This window comes from Amphibalanus amphitrite, unplaced genomic scaffold (genome assembly GCF_019059575.1).
Source record: "Amphibalanus amphitrite isolate SeventyFive unplaced genomic scaffold, NRLGWU_Aamphi_draft 000791F_arrow, whole genome shotgun sequence".
In the NCBI taxonomy this organism is placed as follows: domain Eukaryota; kingdom Metazoa; phylum Arthropoda; class Thecostraca; order Balanomorpha; family Balanidae; genus Amphibalanus; species Amphibalanus amphitrite.
Window position 1 is genome coordinate 83,818 of NW_024882285.1, and position 19,920 is coordinate 103,737.

The window sequence follows — 19,920 nt, forward strand, 5'->3', positions numbered from 1 at the left end:
CACTGGACATCTACGGGACCAATGTGTATCGGTGGCCTCACGGCCCACGGGCGGCCCCGTCGCTCGCTGGCGGCACCGGGGAGTTAGCAGCTGCTGCCGTCTGGTGGCAGCGGCTGGAAACTGGTGGCCGCCCCTCCACCAGCCGTATATTACCCTGGCACGGAAAGGCACCGTCTTCCCCCTACCTCGGCTTTATACAGCGTCGGAAGTCAGCGGGGGATGGGATTCTGTTCAATATAACGTCATCAGTTACCAGATAATCCTTTCGCTTGGGTGCGGAATTGAACTTGGAATCGAGCGTATTATGCCACTGAGCCTTTATAATCCCAACACAACACAATTTATATTGTGTCCATGAATGCATGCTTTGAGACATCCGGCTATTCCTTGCCCATCAATGGAAACACGTTTTGGACCTTTTTTGTGAACTGAATCTGACTCTAACACACGCAAGTCACTAAATATGATACATGTCTGGCCACTGTGTCCCACATCCACTCCATTCATTTCATACGCTCAATTTAAAGACGTTCTACTTCTTCAGTTCCGTTAAAATATCTGCCCCTTTTGTGAATCCTCGCGGGCAAAAAACTGGCTGCGGTTTGTAATCGTTCCGCTGAATGGCGACTCCCCGGCTCAGGTGACTTGTAGTGCGAGTACCGCGTTGTGCTACCCTCCCTTCCCCTCCCATGGGTTGTGAATTCTTCCTAATCCCCCGCAAATACGGTCATTTATATCGGTTTTCCTTCCTCGCTTTTCTCGTTCTCTCCTCAAAGAAGGACATTTGTGAGTTCGCATGCGTTATGTAGCGAGTCAGACTATATGTGATAGGTAGAGACATTCATTTACTATATATTAAACCGCGAGTAGGTAGAACAAATCTTTTAAACGTCGAGCCGACAGGCAAGACGTTTAAAAGATTTTTCTACCTACGAACAATTTAATAATTTTATCCCTTACCACCGATATGTTTCGGGCACTTAAAGGTAATAAGTATATTTTATATAAAAAATACGACATTATTCAGACTAGACCAAATGTCTACTAGACGTTTAACAGTTTGTTAATCGTTCGGACGTTTAAAAAATCAATTAAAGGACATCTGATAATTTTCTCTCTTTGCACCTGAAGCAATGGTTAACACTGTCTACGGTGCGGGATAAGAGTTTCTCTCATATTTTAATGATTCAGCACGCCAGAGATATAGAGATATTTGCGAATAAGCAAGTTTCATATAGTTTTATACATTGCTACGTGAATATTTCAAATTTGCGTGTTTTTAGGTATTGCTGCTACTACGTACTACTGCTACTGTATAATAAGAAATTATTAGCTATCCGTTTGCATTAATTCATCAGTGACCTTATGTATTGGAGGGCGGAAGTGTAAACATTAAACAACTTATGTCCAAAATGACGAAAGACAGGTAGGGGAGACCCGGGAGGTATGGGCCCCCTGGAGGTATGGGCCATCGCAGTTTTGAAGAAGTGTTGCGTATTTTTACACATTTGACAGCGTAAACTGGTAGCAGCCATTCCGTTATACAACCCACGTGATTTTCAAAATCTTCCTCAGTCTTCTTTGGCAATGAGCGGTGATAAAGCGTTTTTGCCCTCTTCGAGTAAAATACTGTACATACAGAAAATTTGTGATAAATTTGAACCAGACTCGTTTTATGATGTCAGACGAATGCTAACATAAAGTTTAAAGCATGCAAATTAAGACTGGATAGACAATTGGAAGCTTTCTTGCAAATTTATGTGCTAAGATGCTATGCAACTTTTGGCGTCCTAACCGGGAGGTTCGGGCCACCCACCCCCGTCGATACAAAATCAATAAAAAGATGCTTTCATTGATTGTCATCTTCAATAAGTTTTATTTTTGTCGCGCAAGGTTGAAAATTTAACTTCAAATTTCATTCGAACAGAAAAATATTATTTATTTTATTTCATGGCGCATGATTGAGTTTAACCAAAATACATATGTGCCTAAGAAACCTCCATGAAGTAAGCTGCTGGCCGCTTATGCGGTTCCTGGGCTCTAAGAGATATCAGGGTAGATACCAGCTACGAGTATTGTTCTCATTGTCGAGAAAAGAATAGGAAGCATGGCACCGGCCCATACCTCCCGGGCCATGGCCCATACCTCCCGGTATATTTTGATGGATCGAAAAAGCACATTATTTATTGAAAGTTATCTCGAGACAAAATAGTTGATCCCAGATACCTAATATCAGGCACACTTTGCAGGCGAAAGGCAATTTCACGTGCACAGAGTGAAAAACCGGGTCTAGCCACTGCCCACTGGAAGAAAATTGCCTTTTTACAAAACCGGCCCATACCTCCCGGGTTTCCCCTATCCATTATGTAATTGCTAGATAACTAATATGGATTAGCAGTAGGTGCGTACCATAAATCATAGCTAAATCAGTGTTACTGCGTAGAAACCAGCTTTTGGTCGCTCTCATTTGTTTACGATAAGATAGCGGAAAAGGGCATAAATCATTGGTCGACAAGCGGATATAGAATAGAAAAGAACAGAGACCGCACCTGTGCTTTTGTGACTCGCCACTTTCAATGTCCCCAGCTCATCTCTTTCCAGATAAGATTCACATACCTATGTTGTTTTTACCTTTATTGATTTCCAAGGAACCGCAAAAGGCAACTATCACTTCCAATACTCATACCTACTATGCAATAACGCAAAGAAAAAAAAAACAATGCACGGCATACAATGGTCACCTCAAGCTCAAGTCATATTATGTAACCTACAGTCTGTTAACAAACAGGAAATGAGGATTGTTAAAACGATTAGTCAAACAGTATCTGCCGAAAAGTCATGAAATTTCGCTAGTTTAGATGCGTGGTGAAAATATTTCAACTGGGACACATAGGAAGCAGCACGCCTTGAAACTCGCAATGCACGTCACAACTCTAATGCAAAATAGACATATACACTTAAATGACGATTTCATACACCATAATTGGCACATCGGTTGGCCATAGCACAGCTGCACAAAGCCAGATCACGCCGCGCTTATTTGACCAGATATATCTGCATAATGGTGGGAATGAATACGATAAGCCGACCTTTTGATACGCATCGTATTGAAAGATGTCGGCTTTATTTTTTCCATGCGCCTTTATAAAGTGCATGCAGCAAAAAGAAGCAACCAAACTTGTCGGGAACCTTTATAGGTGGACTTCTGCCGGAGAGTCAGTGCCCGACATATAGAAAGATATGGCACTCCAACAAAATAATAGCGCACAATGAATCAATGCATCAAATAACACAAAAACAGACGGACGTCTCACCAATGTCTATAGGAGTGTACGCAATCACACACGAGGCGATATGTCAGCATCATACAATAATACCATCCGAGATTTTGGGAAGCAAGGCATAATACTGAAAGGCAAGTTTAACATTAAAGGTTTCACGTAGAGACCGTAGAACCCTTCGACAGCTGGAATGAGCTGCGCACGGGCAGTTAAATCGCCGCTGCTCGCCAGAATGCAATATATTCGAGCAATATGTCAGCACACACTTGTGACGACCGTCTCACTTCACGGCTGGATCTGTCCGTTCTGACTCCACAGAATCACTGTGTAATGATAATTTGTGAATAGCTGTATAAGTCGCAGTCGATTAGAACAGTCCGAGCCCTCGCTGCTTTAGCTGTTGGTGGTGATTGTAGCCGTTCGCGGGAAACTGTCCGCCGTAGTGCGGCGACATCAGGAACTCGCTGCCGGAGCCCACGCTGAAAGAAAAAAGAAAATCGTGAGTTAGATGCAAGTTAGCTTTGTAACGTGTCGACCGCTTTCTACCTTTGCAGATAAAACGGAAAAGGCACGAATAGGCCTCTCAATGAGCCAGCTATACGATATTGAATCCCATCTGCAATCCACCCTATCACTTTCTTGTAGCAACAAAACATATCATCATACCGTTTGGCATTTCAACGAGCAGTTGTAGATAATCTGCCCATTGATAATGATGACTGATCTGAGATGATCCCCTCGATCTGCACTCACTTGTAGTTGTCGGCAGCGCCGAAGGAGTGGCTCCAGGCGGCCGCCGCGGGGTTGGAGTTGGCCCCCACCGTCTGGGCCGTCGTGGTTGTCTCCTTGCTGTGGAAGTTCCAGCCGGCCGCCGCTGCCACTGAGGACTGCTGCAACGAGACGCAAGAGCGCTGTCAGCACCATCAACACTATTAGCACTTAACAATTAGCAGCGTCGAAAAAATATGATATGCACAAGGTCGGAGGATCAGACCAGCAGATTAGTTCATGTGAGATAGAACAGAAAAGATAGAACCCTCAGAAACCCAACAAGCTAACCCCTCAGGATCATACTAGATTGCAGAGGCCTTTGAGCCGATCCGCCATCTGAACCCTGGCAGCTACCCAATCGCTTCTCTCATGACTTACAGGTCTTTAACTGCGCGCTGACCTGCCTATCTCCCTGAACTTCCGATCTTCTCACCTGCGCGGTGCCCTGTTGGACGCCGTAGCCAGCGGTGGCTGCCGCGGCAGCTCCCGTGCCTCCGGCAGACCCCAGCAGGCTGGCCATCTGGGTCTGCAGCGCCGCCTGGGTCTGAAGGCTGGGCATGGCCGCAGCCGCCTCCGGGAAGGTCTGGAAGCCACTGGAGCACGACTGCTGCTGCAGGAGTGACGGCCCGTACCCGGCGGCCGCCGACCGGCTCCAGGCTGACGGGTCTGCGGACAGCGCGGGTCGGGTCAGGGCTGAGTGCTGAGGGGGGCGGCGCGGGATGGGTCCGGGGAGGGACAGGGCGGAGATGGCCCGGAGCGGCGAACGGTCGCAGAACTTCAGGGATTTCAGTGAGCTGTCACTTTCAACACATTTTGGTTCTTTAGAAGGGGCAGAGAAAAAAATACTTGCACAAAAGATATGGCGTTTCACCATAGGACACAAACAAAGGTGAAAAATGTTCTTGATTTGCCAACAACAGCCATTCAGTGCCGTGCAAATATCTCTGACACCATGCCATACCAGTGAGTACGTTTCTCGCTTCTTGTCGCGCTCCAATCGCCTTTGGCAATGTCAACATAATGCTCTGTAAATAATATAAAATTGTACCGCAAAGGTTGAAGTTAAAGAAAGTAAGGTCTCTGCTCCTGGGTGTCTCTGCAAAGTGTTCTACGATCAAACAAAATCTGTTTCGCCAGCAGCGCGGCGGCGACGTTTACGCCTCTCAGCGTCTCATAAACGTCTGGCCGGGAGTCTCCATTGAGGGGGCACCCCGCTGTGAGATGGCGCTGTGTGGACACTTATCTGTCCATATCGCCTTCCCCACCCTCCCTCCTCACAAGCTATTCAAGTGACCAGAGAGGTGGCATTGAATGCTCCGTCCAGCATCCAGATTCATCTCGATGTCAATGTCATAATTTCATATTTCTTTCAATCCGTGACTTGTCTCTTTTCGTTTAACACGTCTCATGTCCCTCTACTCCTCTTCTCTCTCTCTCTCTCTCTCTCTCTCTCTCTCTCTCTCTCTCTCTCTCTCTCTCTCTCTCTCTCTCTCTCTCTCCTCTCTCTCTCTCTCTCTCTCTCTCTCTCTCTCTCTCTCTCTCTCTCTCTCTCTCTCTCTCTCTCTCATCCCACCCACCGTGTCCGTGCTGTCCGCCGGTGTCCGCCAGTCCGCCGTACTGTCCGCCTGTGTAGGACACGGGGAAGGCCAGCGAGCCGAACGAGCCGCTCTGCTGGTTACCCATCTGCTTCCTCCAGCGGGCCCGCCGGTTACTGAACCACACCTGGAAACGGGGAGATGGTGTCAGGCATCAGCTCAGCCAGCTTGTCAACGATTGTGCCACAGTACGGTCAGCATTTATTATGCGTAAACGTATGCTATCCGTATGCCAGCGTTTGAAATTACCTTGGCTTATCGTCTGTTTATTTTTGTCAATTTTTGTGGGGGCTAGGGCTAAGTAGTTACGAACTGATGGGTTAAGTAAACATCTAATAAAAAGAAGGATCTAAGTAATAAGTAAGCGCTTATCAAAAGCCATTAAACCAATTTAAGCGAAATGATAATTGTATAAATAACCATAAGTAATTTTCTTAGCATGGCGATTTAGCCGAACCGTTTAACCACAAAACCTCCTCTGAGACAATTTACTGTGTCGCCTTACCTGGACCCTGGCCTCGCTGAGTTTGGTCTTCTGGGCCAGCTCCTCGCGTGTGTAGACATCTGGGTACTGGGTCTTCTCGAAGCTCTTCTCCAGCGTCTCGACCTGTTCTGAGGTGAAGGTGGTTCGCGATCGGCGCTGTTTCCTCTTCAGAGTCAGACCCGGCTCACTCTCCGTGTCACTGCAGTCACCTGGGGAGAGAATGGGTCAGTAACGGTTATTGGAGTCTGGAGAGGTAACGATCAAATGGGAGAGGTGTGGGTTTCAGTCACCTGGGGTACGTTACAGTCGTCTAGGAGATGGGTCACCACTGAAGGAGGGCCACCACCGTTATCCAAAACTTTAGATGCAATGGATCGGCTGCGCTCGGCGGCTAGCTCCCTGCTCGTTTTTATTCGATGACAGCTGACACGTCTGTTTGCCACCTTGTCACTTGACCCCGGTTCGACGACCGACGGCGTCTGTCCGGCGCGTGCGCCGTACACGTTCCAGGCCGCCGCTCCCTCCCCTTCTCACGGCCAATGAGCCGTGCGTAATGAATCCGAGCTGTTCAAACACCACTAATTGCACCGGAATGAAAGCCTAACCGAACCGCAGCCAGTCGGAAGAAACCGAAACCCCGGCGCGGTCACTCGCAGACAAATAGCCCGCGCGGACCGGCGGTCCAGCCACGCAGCTCTGCCGGCACTCAATTACATTTTAAATCGTGGCAATTAACATTGTGCGGCTGTCGTCGCCGAGTGAAGGATCGCCGCGGCGTGCGTGGGGTCCGCGCAGTGGCATTAACCGGGCCGCGCGGCCGCCAGGCTCGCCCCGCCGACCCCCTCCTGAGACACACAGATTTATGGGAGCTCCCGTCGGCGGCAGGCGGCCGACGCGCCGAGGGGGCGGTGGGAGGGCCGGGAGGAGGGGAGGGGTCCGCGAGCTGCGTGCATAACTGCATTGCTGCATAACATCGGTGTATGATTTCTACTCGACAGCAGAAAAAGGACATTGGACACTTATCATCTGTGAAAATAATCACCGTAGTGTCGAGTTCTAGCGGTTCTCTTCCATTTCAATGTCATAAATCAGTTTACGAAATAACACAATTGTCAAAGAAGCAGAGCTTCTATGATCATAACTTTGATATAAATCAGCCATCCAAATATATGCTGTGGTCCGTGTCAACTGAACTAAATGGCTCGTGACCATTGATTCCAAAATGGCCGTTCGCTCCACCCTCCCATAGTCAGTCCTACGGGCCCGTCCCCCGTTCCACCAGCATGGCAGCATCGCGCACCCCTGCACCCGACATCCCAGTCTGGAGCGGGACGCTCGACCAGCCACCATTCACCGGTCCCTTCCCCACTCATCAACCCTTCTGTTCGGAGCTCATATTTCGCTGGGAGCCATTGTTCACCGTCGGCTTTGTACAGCATTCGTATGATGTATTGCACCGTTTAGTGAGTGCGGCGCTGCAAATCGCTGCAAAGAGCTGAGTTCAGCTTTTTGCTGCTAAAGGGTGGAGCGTTTGAAAATCGACTGTCAGTCTTGGGCTTAAACTGGAAACTCTGAAAGGCAAAGTGCAAACTATGGTTCCGCTAAGTGAGTCGATTTCATTGACGTAGCCTGACCTGCTGTTACGTAAAGATGCCTGTTAGACGAGCTCCTGGCTGGTCTGGTTCCCGTGAGATTTAGGCCGATCTTGGGCCATTCATTTAGAAAACACAAAAGCAATGGTTTCTTAACTTGGTTTGTGTCTTTATTAGGCATTTTTATCTTCGCAAACACTGACATACGTTCGTGACGCCTCTGAATCGGTAACCTTCTGTTCTTCAGGCCGTGGGTCTGGCCAGGCCTGGCCTCTACACTGAGACAGAGCTGTAGTGTGGCCGCTCATCCACAGAGCAGGCGATCAGAACTGAATAAGCCCTCCCGGTGGTGCGCGCCTGACCACCTATCCCGGCGAGCTGCGGTCGGTCGGACCTCACACCTCACACCTGACTGGACTGTGAGGAATGCTCGCCAGGAGGCTGCCAGGAATGTGAAAAATCAGCCGCCGCCCGTTCAGAAGTCGGCCGCCACCCAGGCACCTAATTAGATTACACCTCTCCGCGCCGGCGGTCGGCCACGACCGGCGCTTTTTGCCGCGCGCGCGCCACCAGTGCCGCCCGCGCCGCGGCCGCCGCGCCGCGCCGCAGCACGCCGACGTAATTAATATCCGGTGTGCGCGCGCACGGCGGTCCGGCCTCTCGACATCGGTGGAGCAGCGGGGAGCGCTGTTACAAACTGCCGGCGCACATGACCAGACTGGGGATGGCCACCGCCGCCGCCACGTGCCCCGGCCCGCTGCACAGACCGCACAGGTCACGTGATGAGCCGGGATTGCCGGCGACGAGCGGCGGCGCGCCGGCTGCAAGTCGGGCGCGTCGTATCGTTTACGGCGGCGGCGGCGGCGGCGCGGCTGTCTTGTTAGCCGCGGCTTTGTTAGAGCAGCTGGCGACGGGCGCGACAGAGCGGATCGGCGGCGCCGTGTGAACTGAGCTTTACGGCCCGCCAGAGAGGCCGCGAGCTGCGCCACGGGCTCCGTACGCGGCACACGGGGTCACGGAGTGACGGCAATACCGGTGGTTGTCGGAACTGTCAGCTGAGTGTGCATATATTGCATACATAAGAGGTACTAGAAACGTTCAATACCGGGAAAATTATGTTATGCTTCTTACTCATGGGTTAGAGAAGAACCGGGCAAATAAATGTAAATCCGTCATCGTCTTCGTCGAATTTAATTCAATGCAGCTTATGGAGTCTCACAAGCTTTTTGAGCACAGAATCATGGATGATTTCTGTCATGCCGTATTGACCAGAAGCCATTACCAGAAGCTGTTGGCAGTGGGCTTCACAAATGCATTTGTGTCCAAATCACATAAATCCAAGAGGGCTCGGTAAACGAAAATATTTCAAGTCCAACACAAATCCGATGGCTGACTGACCTGCCGATTCTCCGAGGATGCCGTCGATGCTGTGGTCCTTCCTGAGCTCGTCCCCTGCCGGTCCTCCGCGCAGGATCCGCGATATGGAGCTGACGGAGGGCGCCGAGTTGCGGTCGCACAGACCGTCCTGGAACAGAGCACAGGTCAGTCACATAGGGCGCAAACCTTCTGAGTCCCAGCAGGACCCTAACTGGTCGCACAGACCGTCCTGGAACAGGGCACAGGTCAGTCACGCACGGATTAATCCGGTTAATTTTTAATAAAAAAACGCGATAATGCAGCCAAACAGACCGTCTTCAAACAGGGTGTAGGCCAGTAACCCGGAGAAACGGAACTTCATGTGTCGTAGCAAGACCCTAATTAGTTGCACAAACCGTCCTAAACTAAGGCCCAGATCAGTCAGAGAGCCCGACCATTCGGAGAACAAGCTTCCCTGCGGCCACATAAACCTGTCAATATCATCAAGCATCCCCAACAAATAAACCCGAGTGCATCGGCTTCAGACAGTCGGCCGGGCTGTCGTTAAGCGCCGATGGCCCGCCGGCGTGACGTTCCCTTTTCTACGGGTCTGCTGAGCCAGAGAGGGTCCATGTAACGGCCGGTCCGTGGCGGCGATAATGGCGGCGGGGTGGATTTGGCGTGGGCGTTGGTGTCGCTGGGGAGAGGTGTCCCGAGCGACCTCGCGTTCCCACCGACGGCTAACGGACAGCGAGGAGAGAAGAGAACAGGTGGGTGTGCTGAGCTGCAGGGGTTCGGTGGAACTGTGATGTGAATGTTAGTGTAGAGTCCGGAATGTCACTGATCAAATCTGTTTTTAAATCTGTCAACTTCAGAAATGACACTGTTTTTAGACTTATGTAGAGTCCGGAATGTCACTGATCAAATCTGTTTTTTGCAAAACACCAATTCATTTTGAGCATTATGAGAGTTCAGTCCAATCAAGCATGAACTAACGTATGAAACATAATGCAACGCTCTTTTACTGCTGTTCGGCAAAATAAACACGTAAATTTATAAATTAATGCCTGTCTAAAAACAGTGTCATTTCTATATATAAAACAAAAACCGAACTGAAAATATGCATCGAGTTCACGCGACCTAGATCGTTCAAATTTAAATGTGTTCGTGCTGAAACACCTAAGGTACCGCCTCTTCAGTTAGTGAGCAATGATCACTGAGCATGATGGCTGGAGCTGCTGGTTTTAAGACGAAAACATACAATTTGTCTCTGCCCAAACTGTCCCCCTCCCCCCACATTCCACAAGAAGCATTTACAAAAGATGTAGGCTGAATCTTTTTATCAGTAAAGCCTAAAGAACCTGAACATTGACGACAGATGTCCTGAATGCCCCAAGCCAAGTCTAACTCTCGTAATACCATTTGTCGACCTGTCGTGGCGATCAAGGGTAGCGCGAGTTGCACCTGATAATCCTTGAACCATCTTTACCGATCTCACCCATCTCACCGGGCTCCAGACGTAACTCTCACCTTGATGAGCCGGTCTCGGATCTCCCAGCTGAAGACGCCCGGGTTCTCCTTCTTGTACTCCTCGATCTTGTTCTCGATCTCTGGCGTGGCGACGCGCGGCTTCGATCCGCCGATCACGCCGGGCCGGATGCTGCCCGTCTCCTGGTAGCGGTTCAGGATTTTCGAGACGCATCCGTGGCTGACGCGCAGCTGCCGAGAGATCATGCAGGGTCGCACCCCGGCCGACGCCATCTCGACGATCTTCAGTCGTATGTGGTTGGGCAGCGGTCGACCGTTGATGAACACGCCACCCAGCTGGTTGACCCGACCCTGACCTGGCAGAGACAGAGGGGGCGACTGGTTAGAAGCAGTACGGCCAGTCGGGGTAAGTTTTGACTTTTCGCCTGATGACCGTTTTTTCAGAAGCCGCATGATCTGGAAACGCAAGGGCCTATAACTGCACTGTTCCTCTATAACTAACCCTATGATTGCACATTTGCTTGGGTATACGCACTAGCGGGTCATCCAAGAGGGCCAGACTCAGGCCTAGGGGCGGCCAAAATGTGACTTGACTCCCAATTTACACATAGCACTCGTCCTTTTCGAAAATTCTCTGAGCTGCCATTTACAGCAGATGATATGCGTGCATGTAAATAGCCGTTTTCACGACGGGCTATCCGGCGAGTGCACCTAATTTGACCAAATCTGAACCTAATCTCTTTTACAGCAAATATCTTTATGTTACAGGGAGTTTGAGAAATCCGTGAGTCCTGACCCATCAGTGAGTTTGCAAACTCACTAGGGAGTTTGCAAACTCACTGACCGGTCAGGGAGTTTGAGAAATTCCAGAGCGGTTGGGACAAATAAAAACAAATGTGTAGCATGTGAGTGGCGTCCATGATGTTAAAACAAAGGCGGCTAGTTGAAGGGCCTATTTAACCGTCGCACGCTGACTAAAAGCTAACAGATCATTTGCATACCATAAATGCCTACTTAAGCTTTTAAACTTGTCAGTGATCTAGCCCAAACATGTATTGCCGCTTCATTTAGTCATACACTTATTTAGTTCACGTCCCACACAATCCGTCCCACACAATACATAGATCCGTTCCACACAAGTGTCCCAGACGTGTGCCTATGCTTTAGCATAAATGATCAACTGAGCTGTTTTTACTTTGATATATTGAGCCTGACTCTGGAATAGCCACACTTCTGTGGAACGGATACAATTGGGCCGTGAACTTAATACATGTATGACTAACGGCGGTATACTAAAGCGGCGGCACTTACATGTTTGGGCTAGGTCACTGAACGGTTTAAAATGAAAAGTATGGTGTGCATAGTGCATATGATCTGCAAGCTTTCTGTCAGCGTGCGACGGTTATGCCCTACAATTAGCTGCCTTTGTTTTAACATCATAGATGGCACGTATGCCACTCACATGCTGCACACTTGTTTTCATTTGTCCCAACCACTGTGGAATTTCTCAAACTCCCTGACCGGTCAGTGAGTTTGCAAACTCCCTCGGGAGTTTGCAAACTCACGGATTTCTCAAACTCCCTGTAACATTTATTTTATGAATTTATTTCAGTGTTTTAATCGATGATGCGCTCTGTTAAGATGACAAACCAGGCATATAAGCAATTAGTGCAACCCTAGCTGATAGCTACTAAGAGACACACTGAACCTAATTTGACCAAATCTGCACCTAATCTGCACCAACTGTGCACCAAATGCGTACCAGATGACCGTCGTGAAAACGGCTAATATGAACCAGTAAAACGCCTTTTGGGGCGACCACCGATGCGTGCGAGAGGGTGGGCCTTGCACGTGCGAAATTGCGAAGGGGTATCTCCAGCTAACTTGTGCACTGCAGTCTGCACCCTACTAACTGGTCTCTAGCGATGTGCCAACTTTGAATCATGAATGCGATCGGCCCAGTCGTTCTCGAGATCTGGAAGCGGCACCCTGTACGTGCGCACGTGCCAACTGGGTCCCAACTGACTTTTGCACGGCACCCTACTAACCGGTCCCTAACCATGTAGGGGAGACCCGGGAGATATGGGCCGGTTTTGTGAAAAGGCAATTTTCTTCCAGTGGGCAGTGGCTATAGACCCGGTTTTTCACTCTGTGCACGTGAAATTGCCTTTCGCCTGCAAAGTGTGTCTGATATTAGGCATCTGGAATAAACTATTTTGTCACTCTCGAGATAACTTTCAATAAATAATGTGCTTTTTCGATCCAGCAAAATACACCGGACCGGGAGGAATGGGCCATGGCCCGGGAGGTACTGGCCGGTGCCATGCTTCATATTCTTTTCTCGACATTGAGAACAATACTCGCAGCTGGTATCTACCTTGATCTCCCTTAGAGCCCAGGAACCGCATAAGCGGCCAACAGCTTACTTCGTGGAAGTCACTTGGGCACATATGGATTTTGGTAAACTCAATCATGCACTATGAAATAAAATAAATCATATTTTTTGTGCGGATGAAATTTGAAGTTAAATTTTCAATCTTGCGCGACAAAAATAAAACTTATAGATGATGAAACTCAGCGAAAGCATCTTTTTATTGATTTAGGATCAACAGGGGTGGGTGGCTCGAACCTCCCGGTTAGGACGCCATAATTTGCGTAGCATCTCAGCTCATAATCTTTGCAAAAAAATATTCGCTTCGAAAAACAAACGACATCCGTGTCACCGTCTTGTGCAAGTTCGCAACTCGTCAATTATACATAAATGCTTCCCCTTACACCTGCTATATGGTGAATCAACTGCCTATCTTACACCGGGTAGTCAATTGACACCTAGGTCACTATAATTTCTCTCTACAAATCCTTTTTCACGCCTCGCCACACGCGTAGCCGGTTATCTGTTGGCCAAGGACCGAGTGACACTGTGTAATAACTCGGCAGCCAATCGGGGGCGCACTGGTCTAATGATCAGGTAGCCCGTGCGGTAATTACCAGAATTATTACCCACCGCCGCCGCCAGATTTGTCCCAGTCTCGCCGGTAATGCCGCGTCACGGCTAGCGCGCGTGTGGCGAGCTATTTCATCGCGCCGCGCTGCCCCTGAACCTCACTGGGGCCGACCGACCGCCCATCTCAACCCTACTGACCAGCCCGCGCCAGTTGCACACTGCAATCAGAACGGCAGCTGAAAAACGAAACGCATGAAATTGGATTCAATTAGTTTTGAGCACCGTGCCGTAACAGGAGACGGGCTAATGATTTGATAACAATAACGGCCGAGCTGGCGCGTTGTGCGGTGTAATCTCGGAGGGCGCCTGCGGTGCTGCTGGACGTTAGACATGGGGGAGTTGGAGGAGGGCGGGCAGGCCTCCTGACTTACAGCCGGGGACTGGACGGAGTGGCTAGAGCTGGTGGAGATGCTCCGTCAAGTGGCCCGAGTCATACTTGTTGGCATTCTTTAAAGTAACACTGGCTTGCACAGAATTAATTGTTCTATGTTGCCACCATTTCTTCTGTCGTTCTACAATGGATGTAAGCATAAAGCCTCCATACATTCCACCTTAGCGTACTATATCACCTTGTCATGTAGACAAAATAAGTTCTCCCCATGCTCTTATGCCTTATCATATGCGCTCGTCCTTCAAACGTGGTTAGATAGCTGAAAAGCATGCCTACATACACAGGCACTTCATTATGATCAAAGAGTGTCTCAGTTCATGAGACGGTTCTGTTCCAATTAAATTCCTTGATGAATTGACTTTTAGGAAGCATGCAATAAGACCAACCGTCGAAATTCTCTGGCGCATTACCTAATATGAAAGCATTGTGTGATTTGTTCATTCCACCGTCGATTTAAATTGCAGTTATACGCATCTAACTTTCGCATTTAGCTGCACACCTTTCCATCTTGCAATAACCTATGTTTGCATTTTTGGGATTACTAAATGTTCTTTTGGGACTTAACTTGTGGGTTGCGATGAAGTTCATGAATGAAATGTGATATCAACGATAACTTTTGACCAGCTGTTTGGAGCTCTGGTTACGGAGCGAGCGAAGCGAGCGGAGTCTTACGTAGAGTAACGGAAATTTCTGAGTATGAGCGGCCGGCCGGCCGGCCGGCCGGCCGTGGTCACGCTTCTGTGACGCTTATATCTCAGCAACCACTTGACCGATTTACATGCGGTAATTTTTGTAGGGTAGCTTCATTCCTTCTACCAAGTATTGGACTATTCCCGATGCATGTGGGTGACCCCTTATGCACGTGCCACGTGCAAAACGAAGAGGTGTCACTTTTGTAATTGTTGCAATATCTCGGTAACTACTTGGCCGATTGCGCTGAAAGTTGGCATGTAGGTAGGCACCCACTAGGCAATGCACATCCATGTGCCAGAGTTGGGGTGCTGCTGCACGTGCGCACGTGCAGGGGTCGATTCCAGATCTCGAGAACGGCTGGACCGATGACGCTTAAATTTGGCACATGGTTGGGGACCGGTTAGTAGGGTGTCGTGCAAAAGTCAGTTGGGACCCATTTTGCACGTGCGCACGTGCAGGGTGCCGCTTCCAGATCTCGAGAACGGCTGGGCCGATTGTGCTCAAATTTGGCACATCGCTAGAGATCAGTTAGTAGGGTGCCATGCACAAGTCAGCTGGAAGTACCCCCTCGAAATTTCGCACGTGCAAGGGTCACCCTCTCGCTCGCTCCGTTAGTCGCCGCAAAAGGCGTTATACTGGTTGTTATCGCTGGTTAATGCTGTTCAATGTTCATAGTGACGCCTTCATCTTCCTGACACTATGAACATTGAAAGATAAGCAAGTAATAGCATAGTGAATGATATTGAGGGTTTCCTTGAAAATTGCGTTGAGCCCCATTATGATTAAAAGATAAGCAAGTAATAGCTTTTGGCTCATTGTATAATTGACAAAAGAAATGGAAAAGAATATATGTGCGATATTTCGTGTTCGGCACTTTTTCAGTGCATGAAAAAGTGTCGAACACGAAATATCGCACATATATTCTTTTCCATTTCTTTTGTCAATTATATAATGAGCCAAAGGCTATTACTTGCTTATCTTTCAATGTTCATAGTGTCAGGAAGATGAAGGCGTCATTTAGCGCTATTGAAATCAACTTTTGAGGTGCTATATGGTAGCTTGATGCCTACATATAGGTTCATGGATGACTGAGAGGACGCCTTATCACACATTTCATTTATTCAATTCCATATCTGTCCAGTGTCCAGTAATCCATGTCTTCCAGTTTCGTACAGCAAATTTGTATTTGAGTAAATGAATTTCGTGCAATGGTAACCGAAGGTTTGTTGTCAATAGTTAAAACACTATTCTTTAGAATTGTGTTTTTCTATTGAAAAACATATCTGAGTTCCCTGACAATTTGGCAAAAGCTGCCTGAGATCAGTACTATGCGATGGGCTTTTGTCTACATACCAGTTGTTTTTAGCATCTGATTCATGTCTTGGATATTGGCCACCAATGCATCTGTTTTCTGCATGATTTGGGCATTGATCATGCAACATTAGCATATTGGCGGTGCATGCTCGTCAAAGGAGAGATAATTGCAGTGTCGACATTAGATGAGCAAATAAATATGCATATAAATGTGCAGTTCACTGAGTCACCAAGTACCCATTGACCGGCCAACAGCCAATCCGCACGTCTATGATTTAACTTAATGTGAGGGTTGTGGTGACTAATGATCATGCAGGCAATTCATCTAAAGGAAATTCTTCTTAGCCTTATTCTGGTTATCTTTCATCGTTTCGCTTCAACTTCCACACAGTAATGAAAAATAATATTATGTGTGAATGATTCGTCTGGAGCAAATATCACACTCTCATGCCTATTTCCTATGTATGTACATCAGAAAGATCCGGAGAAGAAGCTAAAAAACCACAATGCAACCTTCTAAAATACGCATGCTTAATAAGGTGTTCCAATCTAAGGTGTGCCCCAAAAAGTCAGATGTGCCTTCTTCGCCTGCGTTGCATAGTATACGCGGTGACCTTTGCAATCAATATCGGTTTTTATATAAAAAACGCATTTAAGGTACTTTTGAACGAAATCGTCGCAAACTTTGCCAGTCGACTGATCTGTCTGCATGGTAACAAAGCTGGCAGGCTACTGGTGACATTAGGGATTAGCGAGGCCACCGATAATTCAGTCAGCTCTGTCATCAACCACCCCAAGCCACGAGGTCATCCATAGGTTCCATCCCAGGTCACACCCAATGTCTGGCGAACAGTGACTTACGCGTAGTCCTGAGTCACTCCTCAGTCCTCATGGTACTTATCCAGCTATACACGGTCATTCATGAGCGATGCACGGGCGAAGTCGCCTTCCGCGACCCCGGCGCCTCGCCGTATATCAATCTTCACGTGCCAAGTGTCCGCCGACACCGCTCAGGGCTCATTAAGGAGGTACCAATTAGTCAGTTTCTGTTCCTGGAACGGACCCGTTGCGCTGAGGACCATCGAACCGCCCAGCTAGACTCAGCTGGATGGAAGCAGCCAGACTTGATTCGGTTCGCCGCTCAAGCACTCACGACTGGATTCGAGTTGACTTGGCCAAACGCGACCCGACGCGACACAGCGCGGCGACTCGCCTCGACCCGACCCGTAGCCCTTCTGTCTCTGCTCGAGCATGATTGGCTAAGTGCAGACGCCACACGCTCTTACAACTTTTCTGCAATTACAACTTGTCGACACGTTCGTGGGACATTTGTAGAGTTTTCCGAAGACGTTCAATACCACGCTGACCTCGATATTCCACGCGTCCTAATCGATGCGGCACCGGGTCACCATGGTCCACCCGTTGGTCAGCGTCCATGTGCGCCCGGTCGGCCGGTCGCTACCGCCCCCTGCAACAACCACCGCCGCCGCCACCGCACCACCGCTGTTTGCGCACCCTCACCTTGGAACGGGTATCCAGAGAAGATGGGTCTCATGTTGGAGATGGCCAAAGACCCGGAGACGGCCATCCCGTGTCTGCCCTGGTGCTCCAGCTCGCCGCTGTCACTGTGGCCGCCGCCACCACCGCGCAATGTCCCGTGTCGTCGGCTCAGTGTCGGCCGTCGGGCGCACGCCGGCCGCCCTCCCCGCCGCCGCCACCGCCGCCGCCTCCTGTGCGGTCCCTTTGGTGGCGGCCGCTCGCCGCTGATTGGCGGGCCGGGCGCGAAGGGGCGGGGCCTCCGGTCGACCTAATGACGGTGGAAAATGACAGGAAAATAAAAGGTATGAATGATTTTCGTGCGATTTGGATGTTTAACATTCCAGTGAGCTGGATCAAGGGGTGGATGCTGCGCCACTCGGCCATTTTGCCGAAGGCTGGGGAGCGGCGGGGCGCGGCGGCGGCAGCGGGGAGCGGTGTGGAACAGTCCAGAGTGTGAGTTATGCGGGGTGGTGTCGGCGCTGAGCTCGGCCTGTCCCCGCTGACGGGTCCTGGGGTGTGCCACTGCGCCGTCACCGACGCAGCCGACGCAGCCAACGCGCCACCAGGCCACCCAAGAGCGCGCGCCTGACGCCGTCAATTCTTCCGGCCAATGGTCGCGAATAAGATGTAAAGTCGCCTGGTGGTCCTTCTGCTCTAACAGAGCGCCCACCGGCCTGGAAAATGACCCCGCGGTCCGCTGCCTATATGACGGTGACACGACGGAATTTTATCGACCGGTGAAAAGGCCTGAAATCAAGGCGGCCGCGCGGTGTCGGTCGCCGCTCGGGCCCGCTCGGTATTGTAGTCGGTGACGAGGCGGCGCCGGACCGGGCCGGGCGGGCTTCCGTACGTCATGTGTGGTCCATGGTGACTCGGCCGACACTCCCGATATCCATAGAGCATGGAGAGGGGACTGTGGAAAGGGGGCCGGACGGCCGGATATGGCGAGGTGAGGCGGTAGCCTCTGCATTTCGTCTATAATTGACATGTGGTACAAGACGTATTCATATTTAAAATGTGACCGGAATGCATGGGATTATCTAAAAAAGCACGACTCTTTGAGGCCGTTCTTCATTCAATCCCAGCTTATTTTCTTTTGATTCCAGCATTCCTTTTCACTGTCTCCATTGGAATTCGGACCGGCTGAGATCCAAGTGCATGATCCTGCGAGGTTTTATGGGCGGTGAGGCGGCTTTCGCTGCTCGTGCCACGCGTAGGTACTCCCAGTTTTTGTGGAGATCCCATCGGATGATAGGTTTTTCGTTAACCAATTATATGCTAGCAAATTGCGCGGTTCAAGATGGAGACTAAATGGCTATTCCTCTCTGGACGCAAAGAAGAGCGACAGCGGGAGGCCGGGAGAATGCGGAAGAGATCGGCTATGGGAATAAACGGGAGAGATTTCGACCCTCCTGATCTTATATGTAGTTGTAGGCTGTTGAGTTGATCAACTATGCCAACGTGAGCATTGACCGACATTTTACACGAAACATTGAACGTGCAAAATGCCCATGATTTTACGTACAAGAATGTTGCAGATGCATAACCTTTAGTGACCTTTGGTCAAAATTGAAGCAAGAGGGAAGCCTTGACACGCTATAATACATATACAAGTTTCATTGCACCGCGCCTCGCGAGTTTCCCTAAAAATGCTAAGCAAAAAGAAGATAATAAACAGAGAGGAAGCCTAACTAGAATTAGGTAAATGCTCCTGTTGGTGAATGCAGTACGCTTGTAAAATCCTGCCTACACTCCTGATCCTCGCTTTATTCTTTTTTTCATTCTCTTCGATGTTGTCTATTACATAAGTGTCATTTTTCACCGCTTATGTTGCGTTTGGTGACGTGTGATATTATATATATATATATATATATATATATATATATATATATATATATATATATATATATATATATATATATATATATATATATATATATATATATATATATATATATATAATCATATCCCGTAAGTTCGTGCACGCCCCTGAAGCGTTCTCACTATCCGTGCAGATGTCAGCAGAAAATGCGGGCATCACTCCAACGTCTGTGCCACGCTTCCTTTGGGCACGTCCACGCACGTGTGGCCCACGTCAGTGCCACGTCCACGGCACGTCGCCGGTGGCGTGTTCCAGGCCACCACCACGACCGCCGCTGCTGCCGTCGTCACCACGGGAGCCCTCCTCCCAAAACAAGAGTGACACATTAGGCGTGCCAAATGGCGGCACCGAATGGAAAAATGCCCGCTCCGGGCCAAATCGATGATGACGGATCGGTGGTAGCGCACACGGGGCGCTCGGCTGATGGATGCAAAATTCCGCAGCATTTCACGGAACCGGTGGGAAGTGGAGAAATTCTCCAGATGCTTTTTGTTCGCCGCCTTTATATGAACTCTCGAGGTGGGCGGTGT

General features: G+C 49.4%; 1 protein-coding gene across 2 annotated transcripts; it reads right to left on the reverse strand.

The window, feature by feature from the left end:
* Positions 1-2,615: 2,615 nt before the first annotated feature.
* On the reverse strand, positions 2,616-17,626 carry LOC122366201 (protein gooseberry-like). Of its 2 annotated transcripts, none has more exons than XM_043338176.1 (8): positions 17,491-17,625; positions 10,610-10,923; positions 9,122-9,248; positions 6,153-6,340; positions 5,630-5,774; positions 4,486-4,718; positions 4,035-4,171; positions 2,616-3,760 (listed from the first exon to the last, which is right to left on the reverse strand). In XM_043338176.1, the coding sequence occupies exons 1-8, from the start codon at positions 17,555-17,557 to the stop codon at positions 3,649-3,651; spliced, it is 1,323 nt and encodes a 440-aa protein (XP_043194111.1). In that variant the 5' UTR covers positions 17,558-17,625; the 3' UTR covers positions 2,616-3,648. The 2 variants fall into 2 exon arrangements, with proteins under 2 accessions (XP_043194111.1, XP_043194112.1); XM_043338177.1 differs by having other exon boundaries at positions 2,655-3,760; positions 4,035-4,168; positions 17,491-17,626.
* Positions 17,627-19,920: the final 2,294 nt, after the last annotated feature.

What these genes read in the sequence shown, in the direction of transcription:
- LOC122366201 (XM_043338176.1), bottom strand. Translation starts at nt 17,557, where the DNA reads ATGGCCGTCTCCGGGTCTTTGGCCATCTCCAACATGAGACCCATCTTC. An exon ending in CATCCTCGGAGAATCGGCAG is followed by an intron (nt 6,341 to 9,121) that starts GTCAGTCAGCCA and finishes TTCTCTCCCCAG; the next exon opens with GTGACTGCAGTGACACGGAG. An exon ending in TCAGCGAGGCCAGGGTCCAG is followed by an intron (nt 5,775 to 6,152) that starts GTAAGGCGACAC and finishes CCCCGTTTCCAG; the next exon opens with GTGTGGTTCAGTAACCGGCG.